Source organism: Euleptes europaea, chromosome 14 (genome assembly GCF_029931775.1).
Source record: "Euleptes europaea isolate rEulEur1 chromosome 14, rEulEur1.hap1, whole genome shotgun sequence".
NCBI classification, from domain to species: domain Eukaryota; kingdom Metazoa; phylum Chordata; class Lepidosauria; order Squamata; family Sphaerodactylidae; genus Euleptes; species Euleptes europaea.
The window spans coordinates 34479804-34493605 of NC_079325.1; the positions used below are offsets into that span (position 1 = coordinate 34479804).

The 13802-nt window shown below is 50.3% G+C and overlaps 1 protein-coding gene across 1 annotated transcript; it reads right to left on the reverse strand.

Moving 5' to 3' along the window:
• Positions 1–965: 965 nt before the first annotated feature.
• On the reverse strand, positions 966–7608 carry REEP4 (receptor accessory protein 4). The gene is made up of 7 exons (XM_056860484.1): positions 7363–7608; positions 6533–6609; positions 4962–5082; positions 3986–4099; positions 2523–2652; positions 1294–1484; positions 966–1087 (listed from the first exon to the last, which is right to left on the reverse strand). Exons 1-7 carry the CDS (start codon positions 7606–7608, stop codon positions 1028–1030), a joined length of 939 nt encoding a protein of 312 aa, XP_056716462.1. The 3' UTR covers positions 966–1027.
• Between the last annotated feature and the right edge of the window lie 6194 nt (positions 7609–13802).

Here is a 13802-nt window from a genome sequence, read left to right on the forward strand (position 1 = left end):
ACCAGCTTCAACTCTTCTACAGTGCTGCCTCTTCCAACTAGCTTAAAGGTCAATATGTGGGCTGGAATGCAGAGGGGAGGGAGAATGCGCCTGCCTCCCTTCCGCCCCTCCTTTTTTAACAGTTTCTCTTTAGCCAGCCTCAATATCTAACCCACACAACCTCTGAAACAAACAGAATGAAGCCTAGCTTAGATTTAAGAACACATATTTAATTAATATACATTCAAAACACACACAAAATACAAAGACACTCAAATCACATTAGTTAACCAAGTTTGGCTCTTTGGAGACAGAGAGACCCACAAAAGGGGATATTTAGTTGCAAGGTTCTGGCTCTTTTTTTTTCTTGCAACCCTAAGCAGCAGGGCAACATAACAGGCTCTGAGATGCTGGTAAACAAGCTGCCAGGAACATCTGCTCAGAGTTCAGCAAAATGCTGTCACGTGTCATTAAAAAAAAAGATGTCCCAACTTCTGCACATTGATGCACAGTGCCAAGTTGCGCTTGCTCTCCTGCCACTTCAAGAGTGCCATGTACTTGTGTTGGTGAGGGCACGTGATGGCAGGGGGAAGATTGTTCCTAATAAAGGTACCTAAATTGAGCAAGATACTCAGACACAGTTCAGAAGCCAGCAAGGAGAAAATGTAGTCACTGGTTTGAGTCAAGGCACCATTGGGGGGCGCAGGCACAAGAGCCAAACCTGCCAAGAGACAGGAGGCACCAGGGTTGCTACCGGCTCAGCTGCCAGCAGCACACAAGGGCTGCCAGCCAGCAAACCAGGTTCCTCCTCAACTGTTCCCCCCTCCATGAGAGGCTCGTTTCAGGAAGAAAAAAAAGCCTCACCCCAAGCACAACCACTTGCACAGAGAAGCAGCTCATTTGGAGCCACTTTGTGTCCGATTGGGGGGGGGGAACCTACTCACAGCTCCCTGAGCAGGGTCAGCAATACAAGCTGTGACGCACCATTAGAACCCCCCTCCCATTCCATGTGCTAGTTCATTTGTCCAAGAGGGTTCTCTGAAGTGGCCTAGCTGTCCTCATCCACCACCTTCTTTCTTGGGCGGCTTCTCACCAGTCTAGTAGAACCCTGCAATTAAAAAGGGGATAAGTGAGTTGGGAGGGGGGGGCTGTAAACACTCTCAAACCAAGGGCCGAAGTTCCGAGTCAGCCAGGTAGATGCCGACACTCCCCTCCACCCCACATCAGTACCAGGAGATGCCACTTCAGATTCTGGACCTCCACCTGAATTGTGTAGACACAGCAAGGGCCTTGCCCAACCGATGGATGCTTTACCTCCTTGGCCGAAGGCTTCCTCTTCACCAGCCGAAGGCTCTGAGTCCTAGACAGCGGCTTGGAAATTAAAGGCTCCTTGCTGCGGGCTTTGGACCCAGGGGAGAGCTGAGAATCTGACCAGCAGTCCTCCTCATTGCTCTCGTACTCCACCTGTCGGGTAGCGGTCCTGTGTCCGAGAGGGCGAGTTGCAGCTGTTTGAAGGTAAGGACAAACAGCCTTGATCAAAACAAATGCAGAGGTTAATCCACAAGGCCCTATCTAGAATGACCTCATTCAGTATGTTAGCCATTGAAGTGCCATCGATGTATAACAGCCGTGATTTGCCTCTGGAAAACACCCCGGTTTGTCCTTCGGAAAATCCCCAGAAGGTGAAAGGGCACCCATAAAGAAAGCAGCTCTCGCTGGGTCTTGCTTGCATAATTTCAAACCCGGCATAATGTATATCCCACAGCTCAGGGAGCAGTTGAGTCTCACATCAAGGATAGAATAGACTGCAAATCAAGCACGGGGCTCCCAATCCTAATTTGTCCCAGGGAAGGTTAGGAGGGAGGCACACTTGCAGAGCACAAGCAAGAGGTTCAAACCTTTCCCCGTCCCTCCTCCCCAATTACATCGCTGTTTCTTTTCCCTGCCCCCAAGGTCAGGCTTGAGACCAAGCCCACTGAATTGACAATCTGGGATGTGGGGGCACTTGCATGGGAGAACTGGCAGGCACAGAAAGGGTTAAGTGCACACACACAGACTCCCTCCCCCAGATCTGTGTTTGGGAAACCAGTTTGCCAGCATAGCAGGTGTGCTTGTCCAAGGTCATCCAGGGATGCTCTCCGGGCTGCACCAGAGGGAGCAATAAGGCCCCTCCCTTGTCTTGCCTGGAGCCAAGGCCATGGGGTTCCTCCCCCCCCCCATTCCACCTGGTCATCTAGCAAGTGATCTAAGGGAGAGAAAAGAAGCATTTCCTCCCTTTCCTCTCCCCTTCCTGTCCTACTTTTCTAGTATGTCTCAAACACTGCGGCAGAAAAACAGAATGTAGATAAAATCAAAGTGAGGATTGCAGAATTGTGCTTCTTGGACAACAAAAGGTTGGGCAACTGTTTTAAGTGGTGTGATCTTGTTAGCTGCTCTTTAAGGTTAATTTTCCCATTTGCATTCTGATTCAAGCCGTTCAGATCCCCCTCACACTCAGAACCTGCAAGGGCAGAGAAAACCACACAGATTAGCCAAGCTCTTACTTCTTGGCCGCCGCTGCTCCTGCTCCTCCAGGTAAAGGGGGTCCGAAAAGTGAACCGGGCTTGTGTCGGGAATCGAAGTCAGATCCTGCATGCTGAAGCTCCGCAGTCGGCCAGCCAGGGCGCCCTGACTCTGGAGGGAGAAGGAGGAAATGGTGAAACAAATGGAGAATATTTCCATCTTCTAGCCAGCTCTCCAGAGGCAAAAAGGGTGCAGGAAGAATCCACAGTGGAGCTCACCAGAAGAATTTCTACTGCCAAGGAGAAGAAGCTGCAACCCACCACTAACACATTTCACTATGATGAATTAACAATTTAGAATTTCTACAGGTGGGGGTGATTTTTTGCCAATTCCCCCTCCCAAAAGAGACCTCTGATTCCTTCCTCAAGCTATTCTGGGGGGTTCCCTGTCCCCAGAGTAGCATTTCAGGGGTTGTTTTGGGCTGCTTCAGGCAGGGGAAATGAACAAAGAAATCACCCTTCCTCTTTGCATGCAAGGACATTATGGGCAGGATGCATCCCAGTGTCCATATTCATTTGAAGGAGTGCTGACAGACTCATTGGGGGAGTAGGTGACCCAGAACTATTATGGATGGCAGGAAAGAAGACCGTTGACTGAGAAGAGCAAGCACATGACAATAGGAAGGCAATAGGCTCTGCAGCTTCTGGCTAGCTGCCAACATTGGTTCTCAAGCAATTGATAGGAGCTTGATTCTTATGCCAAAACCAGGTTAAAACTGAAAAGAAGCTAGACATAAGGCCTAGGAAGGCCGGACAGGAGAGAGGGAGAAATGATAGAAATAAGTACTTGTGTGTGTTTAGAACATGAAGCAACCTACTAAGAAACTCACTGCCAGATACCAATGCAATCCCCACCCATTCCATTGACTGGATCCCAGCCTGCTGGTAACCCTAGACTTAACTCCTCCCCCAATAAAGCTCATCCATAGAGACAAAGAGCTGCTCCCACATCAGTAGGGCACTACCAAAACTAATATCAGTGAGGGGAAGGGACACCGCATCCCTGCCAGTCAACTGGGCTGGTGGTCAGGCCCTTTAAGGTCTCGGCACAGTGAGCGGAGGGATAAATGCTCTGATTAGAAGTGGTTGGAAGAGGTTGAGGACAAGGGGGGGGTCTGGCCACACTTCAGGCAGCTGTGGGTGGTCTAGACCTCTTGCAAGGGCAGGGAACCTTGCTGGAGGCCATGCCCACTGACCAGGCACAAGGGGCCTTGGAGGAGACATAAAACAGGGCAGGATGCCAAGCCGAAGAGGTGGGACACCATGGTAGTGGTACCTGTGGAGAGGAGGAACAAGTCGAAGGTAGCCCCTCACCTCTCCATTCTGAGGTCCAGCAAGCCCCATGGAAATGGAGAGCACAGGTGGTGAGAAGGAGACCCCACCACCATCAGATATGGCAGGACCTCACATCCATCTCCCTTCAAAGAGTCAAGAAACAGGGTTACCTTTGCTGCAGCTTGGACAGCAGCTGTGGCCGCCACATTAAGGCTTCTCTTCCCAAAGCTCACAAGGGTCTCGTAGCCACGCTCTTTGGCTTGCACAATGAACTGATCGATTTCCTGCAAAAACGGCGGGGGTGGGGGTGGAGATCAAACAGAGGTTGCCTATGTTTAAATTAACCTGGATGGAAAGTAGCAGTGGAAAGCTGTTTTGCTCACTGGCTGACCATATCCACATGTGCCCAACACCACCCTTGAGGGTTTGTATCAGAGCAGACAGCAGCATCAGTCACTGGAGGAAGCTTCACCCAATGGATTGTCTGGAAGTCCATGAGCAGTGCTCCAAAAGGCCACATTCTGCCCACACAATACAGGCCTGATTGGCTGTGTGCCAATACAGGCCTGAACATGCCTATTTGCACCAGGTTGATAATTGCACACAGCTTATATGGGAGACAGATACATCCCAGCATAACAACTAGACAATCTTATCAGATGTTTGTGGAATTGGTAATATATTATACAACCCTTACATGCCTGATCTGTTTTATATTGCCTGTATATGTATTTTTATCTTTAAATGTGTGCATGGTTTACATGGGTTTCAAACAGACCACTGAGGAAGGCCATATAGGCCGAAACGCGTCTGGCATGTGGTTATACATATCAACCTTAGGAAATGCCATTGTGCTGTTTTAACGTTTTTAAATAATTTTAATATTGACATAGCACTTCTAAGAAATTATATTTTCATTATATATTTTTTCATCCCACCCAACCTTGGGTACCCAGCTCATGCCTATTTTCACATTGCACTTCCGCAGAGCGAATAGCAACAGCTTCCAGGACAGCGGATGACAACCACTCTTGAATCCAGAACAGGCTTGTAAACAGAGGAAGAAGCTCAGTGGATGCCAGATTCAGCAGCACCCACATGACAGCCTGGCCTCTTCTAGTACAAGCAGAGCTAGATGGTATTTACCTTCTCCTTGTGAGACAGTGTAGGATGTATGAACTTGCGGTACAGCAGGCTTGCCCCCCTCGTGTAAGGAGATAGGAGCCACACTACAAAGGCCATCTTGATCTCGTAGTAGAAGGGAAACCTGGGCAACAGAAGACATGACAATGAGGCCAGCTTGGCTACAGGAGGACTTGAGAATGCTCAGCACCCGCCAGACTTCCAAGGAACTCTTTTCCCAGTCTGGTAGAGCCTCCCAACCAACCCAAAGGTTCTAGAGCATCATCGCAAAGCTCAGGGGCGTGTCTCACTGCGGTCATGCACCTGCTTTAAAAGTGCAGAGGTGGGTTGGAATGAAAGAACGTCCCTTTCCAGTTAACACAAGCATTGATTTTAAATGCGCTGCGGTTCAGCTACTTTTTGTAAGCTTTCTTGGGCATTACAACATTAGTGATACTCTGGGGGTTTTTTTGCCACAGCCATGACTATTAATTTGTGTAGTCAATTTAAGGGCATCTATCTTTTTTAAAACGAACTCCCCCTTCGGCAGGAAAAACTTAACTGATCTCTGGGCCCACTGAGGTGACCCTTCACGTATGATGAGAGACAGACCAAGATTAATGCACACTATAGCAAGTGCAGGGTGGATCAGTCATTGGATGCTTCACCACTGACCCAGATCAGCCCACACCAGACCCAGAACAAGTAAGTCACATACAGTGGGGCCCAGACCCAGTTTGCACCTCAGCCCACACAAAATTGTCACCCATGGATCCATATTTCACACACACACACACACACCTTCTCTGTCTGGGATTCCATAAGACCATCAAACCCAAAGCCACATTAACTAGCAAAAGCTCCAAATTTGCAATTCCAGGCACTGTGCAATCATATTATGATAAAGGGAGACTCACTAACTTGATATACATAAATCCATGCATCACCCTTTAGTGGAAGGCACAACTAATTTGGGTCTCATTACCAAAGTTCACAGGTGCTCAGACCCTGCTGCCCACGTGATCATAGTACTTGAGCGGTCTGTCAAGTGGCACCCAAGTATTTCTTAGTAGACATACTTAGAACGCAGAGAGATGCACAGTGCCTTATAACCATTCTAAAAACAATACACCGAACTTCGGAAATTAAGTTACAAGACTCTAATCAATAATTGCCATCAGGGGTCTGAAAATGGCCCTGTCGACAAGAGATATAAAAATCCCCCCAGGAACTGTTACGTCAAAGGAATGACAAGGATTATAATCAAGAAATTGATTTCTAAAAGCCCGATTCAGTGACGTTAGCAAGCATTTTACACCTTGGGTGCAGCCACGCCTACCAAGCAGCTTCAGTGACAGCCTTAATCCAAGAGATTAAAAGCAGCCATTCCAACAGTTAGCAACAATGCAAAATAAAAAGGCCGGTAAAGCCTGGCAGTGTATGCTGCAAAGGCCCTCCCTCCTCCATTCTCTCAGCCAGCAGCTTGGGAAGATTAAGCCAGTTACAAAAGGCTACAAGGAGCATATCGGGCCAGAACTCTGGATCTTTTGGCCTATGTAGGCAAAAATCTGAATCCAGGAACTGCAACAGCTCACCAGGAAATGAAGGTATCTGCCACAGTTTCCGTAGCCATGAATAGGGCAAACACAATCCAATACATCATCCAGCGCACCTGTAAGGACATAGGGTGGAAGGATTAGAGGACACCGGCTTTCCCCGTCAATCAAGAGTGACGGGGCAGGGGAGCGAAAGCACGGAGATAGCAGAACCTGGGCTCAGACGTTCCAATGTTTTATTTCAGCTGAGGAATGCTACGTTCCCACTTAGCTGTAGTATCGCTAAAGAATTTACTTATTTGGGGAGTTTATATGCCACCTCTCCAGAGTCCTGTTCGAGGCAGCTTTCAGACAAAAACAGCACCATAAAATTATAAATTATCAATATAGGCTCTCTCAGTCCCACCTATCTCACAGGGTGTCTGTTGTGGGGAAGGGAAGGCGATTGTAAGCCAGTTTGATTCTCCCTTAAGTGGCAGAGAAAGTCGGCACATAAAAACCAACTCTTCTCCTATGCAATGTAGGAGGCCTTTTTAAATTAAAAAAACGAAGTACAGTGGTAATTGTTTTAAAATAGACAAATTAAAATACAAAGCTATAAAAAATGGCAAGGAAACTGGCTCACTTTATTAAAAACAAACAAAAACTTTTCAACCTAATGGTGAAAAGAAACATACAAGCATGCCCTGTAGCCAAAATAATACCCAAGGCCAGAAGAGCAGAGGTAGCTGCCCCAGAAAACATAGCCCACCCCCTCACACACATTTGCTCAAAGACCGTTCACACACTGCTCCTCCTCACTCCATGTATCATCCTCCTACAACTACTTGGAGCAAGAATTTCCTCCATTGTTCTCAGCCCCAACTCACGTATTCCCGGATATTCTTTGTTTTCACAGCCTTGTAGGAGGCGTAGGCAGGATACAGCATCCCAAAGAGCAGCCTGTAACGGAAAGGAGGGGTCAGGCAGGTGGGCCACCATCTGTACAACCCTGCCAACAGCCAGAGGCAGCTCCGCTGGCCCCACCGCTGCACTTTGGCCTTCACGGCTTCCAAAACCACGCTGGCCCCGGGGAGGGGCGCTCCTGTTTGCCCTGACACAGGAGAGGAAGGCATAGCCCAGCCCAGCTCGAGAGCCTTCCGGCTCTCCCTGCTGTCCTGGCAAGAGGGTGCCGGGCCCTGCCGACCACAGCAGCACTGAGACAGGGACAGATGCAAGAAGCTACTCCCAAGGATAAGTCGATCATTCCTGGGACCTTCCCACGCACATGGCCGCCGTTGCACAACGGGAGGCAAGACCAGCTCTGCAAGCTCGGAGTCCATGCCTCCACGTAAACAAGAGGGTGGGCCAGGGCACCACTACCTTGTGCCTCCTAGAGGGGGAGCCAAGTGGCTTGGGGGAATGGTTAAGAGAGCCAGCGTGGTGTCGTGGTTAAGAGCAGTGGTTTGGAGCGGTGCACTCTAATCTGGAGAACCTGGCTTGATTCCCCACTCCTCCACATGAGGGGCGGAGGCTAATCTGGTGAACTGGGTTGGTTTCCCCACTCCTACACACGAAGCCAGCTGTGTGACCTTGGGCTAGTCACAGCACTCTTTGAGCTCTCTCAGCCCCACCTACCTCAGGGTGAGGGGAAGGCAAGGTGATTATAAGCCAGTTTGATTCTTCCTTAAGCGGTAGAGAAAGTTGGCATATAAAAACCAACTCTTCTTCTTAGAACAGGGGTGGGGAACCTTTTTTCCGCCAAGAGCCATTTGGATATTTATCACATTATTTGTGGGCCATACAAAATTATCAACTTAAAAATTAGTTTCTTGGGCGGTCCTAGCAGCTCCATAGCTAACAACTCTTCTGCAAAGGGGGAAAATGTTTCTTTTCTCGGCAAAATAAACTCACATCTGCCTTGAACAGAGGCTATTCCTGTCCGCGGGAGGGGGTGGATCACCAGTCTTAGATCCTTCTGAGCTAGAGATCTGTCAGGACCCACGAAGGGCCAGACCAAATGATTTCGCGGGCCTTAAATGGCCCCCGGGCCTGACGTTCCCCACCCCTGTCTTAGAATGTTGGATTTGGAAGACCCAGTTTCAAACCCCCACTCAATCACAAAGCTCACTGGGTGACCCTGGGCCGCTCATGCCTTGCAGGGTTGTCGTGGTGGTAAAATGGAAGGAAACTGGTATGTGCCAGCCTGAGCTCTTTGGAGGAAGGATGGCATTAAAAATGTGGTAAAAAGATAAACATAAAATTGCCCACATCAACACAGCCCAAGCGCTCACAGCCAACAGGCAAATTCTCACACCAGAACAAGCCCCGCTTCACCCTCCTTTATGGGGAGTGAAACACAGATACTGCTAAACACTGCCCCCTTGCTCTAGAGACACGGGTGTTTGGGGATGACATTCAGGAGCTACAGCAAGCCAACTGAATCCACATTATTTGAGGGAGTATGAACAAGATCCTCACTCCAAAAGGTGCCAAACAGCTCTAGAACCAGATAAATCACTTGAGAGTCAGCTGAAAGGACTGACTGTCTCCAGTGTAGAGGAAGACAGAATTTAGCCAGGGTGAACACATGAGGCTGCCTTATACTGAATCAGACCTTGGTCCATCAAAGTCAGTACTGTCGACTCAGACAGGCAGCAGCTCTCCAGGGTCTCAGGCAGGGGTATTTCACATCACCTACTTGCTTAGTCCCTTTAACTGGAGATGCGGGGGATTGAACCTGGGACCTTCTGCATGCCAAGCAGATGCTCTACCACTGAGCCACAGCCCTTCCCCATAGGGTGCATAGGCTGTCTTTGCATAGGCTGTCTTAATATTTAAGATGATACCAGGGAATTAAAAACACGCACATACAGTAGAGTGTAACTGTTTTCCATACCTGCTGAGAATTCAGGGCAAGACTAGATTAAACCAGAAGGGAGCCAGTTCAGACTTGCTAATCCTTCGAGCCCAGGGCTTAGACCTCTTCTTTGGGGCTGGGCTGCCACTCCCTGGAGGTCAGCACCCACACAGAGTACTACTGGGAGGGGAGGAGGGCTTTGGTGTGCAAGTCCAAAAAGCAAAGCCGCCCCACTGCGGAAGTAACTGCCAGACTCGACGCTTTTCATTAGCTGCGGCACTAAGGCAGGAGAGTGAATCGCAAGGCAAGCCGCACGACAAAACGTAGCCCATAAAACGGGGTGGTGGTTGTTTTGCCACTTACAGGAGCCGCCCAGGGAGGTCAGGAAAGGCCGTGCCCTGGAAGTCAAGGCCAGGGGAAACCAACTAGGAACCAACCCCAAAGTGAGCGCCGCCAGAGCAGCCGACGTTTTTCTAAGCTGATAACATCTGAGATGCGCAGATTTCTTCCAACAGCACTGGAGGAGTTAAAACCAACTGCAAACCCCATTTTCGGGGTGGGTGGGTGGTAGGAACAGGATTCTCACCCCAGAAGGTGGCCAAACGGCTCTAGAACCAGATAAGTCACTTGAGTCTCGCAGCTGAAAGAACTCTTTGGAGTTAAAGGAGCAGGGATCTCCCCGGGGCCTTTTTAAGGAGTCGCTCTCAGGAACAGGGACCGCCGCTCCCTGTCCCGCTGGGAGTGGCGGCGCCACCGAACCCACAGCAGCCGGTCCGGAGCGGCTGCTCAACCCAGCCGGGCTCGACGGTGACCGCCGCAACGCGCAGCCCTGCTTGCCCCCGTGCAGAAGGGGCCAAGGGAAGCACCCCCAGGAGCTTTCGTTGCAGCAAAAAGTATAGAATCACAGAGTCGGAAGGGACCCCCCCAGGGTCATCCGGTCCAACCCCCTGCACAATGCAGGAAATTCTCAACTACCTCCCCCCCACACCCCCAGTGACCCCGGACTCCATGCCCAGAAGATGCCCAAGATGCCCCCTCCGCGGCCGCCCACCCGGGGCTCATTGCAACTGCGAAGCTGCCGCCCCTGCCGCGCTCCCCAGCTGCCTGCGGGAGACGCGATCGGCGAGGCTTTGGACGTGCTCTGCGCCTCCCCCCCAGCCAGACTCACTCCACGGCGCTGCACAGGATCCGCGACACCATGGCCAGAGCCGCTCCGTCGGGGCCGGAGGAGACCTCGCTACTTTGTGTCTGCTCGACGGTTGCTGCGGCCCCTGGGCGTTTCCTGCCCTCCCATTCGCCGCCTGCCCTCCCGCCCCTTGCAAACAGGCCAATAGGAAGCGGCGGCGGAATCCTGCCGGGCTTTGAAAAGTTGCTGCTGAGACGAGGCTGTTGCAAAGGCGGCGGTGGTGGGGAAAAGGAGCCGCGGTCCGGGCTCGCCTGCCAGTTTGGAGCCGTCGAAAAGAGCAAGAGTCCAGTAGCACCTTAAAGACTAACAGAAATATTTTCTGGCAGGGTAGGAGCTTTCGTGAGCCACAGGCTCACAGTCTGTCTGCAGTAGTGGAAAAGGGCCAGAGTCCAGTAGCACCTTAAAGACTGACAAGAATATTTTCTGGCAGGGCGTGAGCTTTCGTGAGCCACAGCTCACTTCTTCAAATACAGCTAGAATGTGAATCCATCTGTCTTTAAGTAGAGGAGAGTGAATTCAGACAAGCATTAGTATGTAAATGTGACTAGCAGGCGTGATGGGATTAGGTGTGGGATTAGAGTCTCTGTGATGTCCAGGGGAGAGATGGGTGTGGAGAAATCCGCATTGGTCATGAGCCATGAATGCAAGGTCTTTATTCAGCCCAGGTAAATGCATTGACTTTAGTTTGATTACCAACTGTAATTCAGCCGTTTTTGTTAGTCTTTAAGGTGCTACTGGACTCTTGCTCTTTTCTACTACTGCAGACAGACTAACACGGCGACCCCCTGTGGATTTGGAGCCGGTTCCCTTCCCGGCCGCTACGCTGAGCATCCCGCGTGAGAAAGCTGAGCTCGTCTAGATGGCGATGCCGAGCGCAGCCCCTTCCTCGCGAGGAGGTGGGGAAAGGGAAACGAGGCTCCGTGGACGGGGCTGGACCAGGCAGGGACTTCCCCGCCCCGGCCCCCTTTTAAATGCTACACGTGCTTCCCGCGACCGGTTTGGCTGGCAAGTCCGCTTGGGCTTCCCCGCGAGCCCACTGCAAAGCGTTGGAAACCCGTGACTGCTGTGCTGTAACTGAAGGCAGCGTGCGGAGCCGCTGTGCTTATGTTGGAGCCCGGGCCGGTGCTCCCGTTAGGCGAACTAGGCGGTCGCCTAGGGCGCAGACCTCAGAGGGGCGAAGAACTGGCCCGAGGGGCACCGTTTTTAAGCAGATTAGTTTCTGTACAAAAAATGCAGCCGACAATTTATATATTTTTATCTTAAGACGAGTACCACAACAGTACTATGGAATATAATTATAGCGTCTTTTAAAAGGTTTTATAGGAATGCATCAGGCTTTTATTTTATTTTCTACAAGACATCTATTTTTGAAAATTGGTTAGCAAATGGTGGGGGGGGGGGGCAAGTAGTTAGCCTTGCCCAGGGCGCGAAAAAAAACGGCCCCGGCCCTGGTTGGAGCGCAAGAAGCCGGGCCCTTGCAGAAGGGCGCAGGGATGCTCTTTGCCTCGCCAGCATCATGGTTAAATCCAGCTGTGTCGTCCCCCCACCCCGCAAGTCAGCTGGCAGGTCCCACGGTCGCTCTCGCCAGGCGGGTTAAGCAGGAGAGGCGGCCTTTACCAACCCCAATTTAATGGGAGGGAGAGTCTAAATAAAGTGGAAAATCCACGTGGCTCACAGCCTCCTTTTCCTCACCACGCCTCTTCCAAATCTGGGGAAGACTGGAGTTTGGGGAGCATTTTCCTTTAGAGTTTGCTCCAGTCTTCTAGAACAGGGGTGGGGAACCTTTTTTCCACCAAGGGCCATTTGGATATTTCTAACATCATTCGCGGGCCATACAAAATTATCCACTTAAAAATTAGCCAGCCAAGCCCCAAGCAGGCAGCTGCCCCAGGTGACCAAACAAAATGCAAGCAAGTAGGCAGGCATCCATTCGGTGGCACACTTGCCCACCTGGTGGCACAGGATGGTCTGTTGCACCAGCCAGACATAGCCGTCCAGCCACACGCCAGAGTTGCTCCTGTTCCACATGGTAGGGGGCGGATTTTACAGCGGGCTCCTGCTACCTCGGCCTGCAGGGGTGAAGACACACTGGCTACGAACTCGCTCCCCCCCGCCGTGCATTCTGGCCCTGCCCCCTTTAACTTGTTCATTATCGCCACTTCCGCCCCCAGCCCTCTTGTAGTACTGAGGGAATACGTTTCTCCACCGCCCAGGTGCGAAAGGGTTAACATAGTTTTTTGGGCAGTCCTAGCAGCTCCATAGCTAATGACTCTTCTGCAAGAAGGAAAAAGGTTCCTTTTCTCAGCAAAACAAACTCACATCCGCCTTGAATAGAGGTTATTCCTGTCCACGGGAGGGGGCAGATCACCAGTCTTAGATCCTTCTGAGCTAGAGATCTGCCAGGACCCATGAAGGGCCAGACCAAATGATTTCGCGGGCCTTAAACGGCCCCCGGGCCTGACGTTCCCCACCCCTGTTCTAGAACAAGGAGCCAGCATGGTTAAGAGCAGTGGTTTGGAGCGGTGGCCAATGATCTGGAGAACCGGGTTTGATTCCCCACTCCTCCACATGAGCTGCAGAGGCTAATCTGGTGAACCGGTTTGGTTTCTCCACTCCTCCACATGAAGCCAGCTGGGTGACCTTGGGCTAGTCACATTCTCTCAGCCCCACCTACCTCACAGGGTGTCTATTGTGAGGAGGGGAAAGGAAGGTGATTGTAAGCTGGTTGAGTCTCCCTTAAGTGGCAGAGAAAGTCAGCATATAAAAACCAACTTTTCTTCTGTTCCATGTGATTCTGGGATATTGTCCTCCTATATACTTCTTGCGGTTTCCTATAGTATGAGGTGCATTGCAACATATCTGTTATATACACTTGAGAGCTTGCAGTTTGTATCATTTTAGTTCTCCTTCATAAAATTAAAAGGTATTGAATATATAACTTTTCCTTTGGATTCTTCTTTGAACTGACAGGTTTGTTTATAATCAGCTTGTATCACTATGCAATGTATCATTTCATCCCCATATGGTAAGATGTGCATGCAATGAAACTCATTGCATTCATTTACTATATTTGTTGAAAAGGTATACCTTCCTTCTCCCAGAAATGTCTGAAACGTCTTGCAAAAAACACAAAATCAACATCTGTTTCAAAACACTGCAAAGATAGGCTAATGCAAATAACAATCAGCTGCCAGTTTTTGGACAATGTCTTCTGGGAGAACAGACTTACCTACTCTATGACAGGAATCCTCAAAGTGGTGCCCACCAAGTGCTTTTATAAAGTG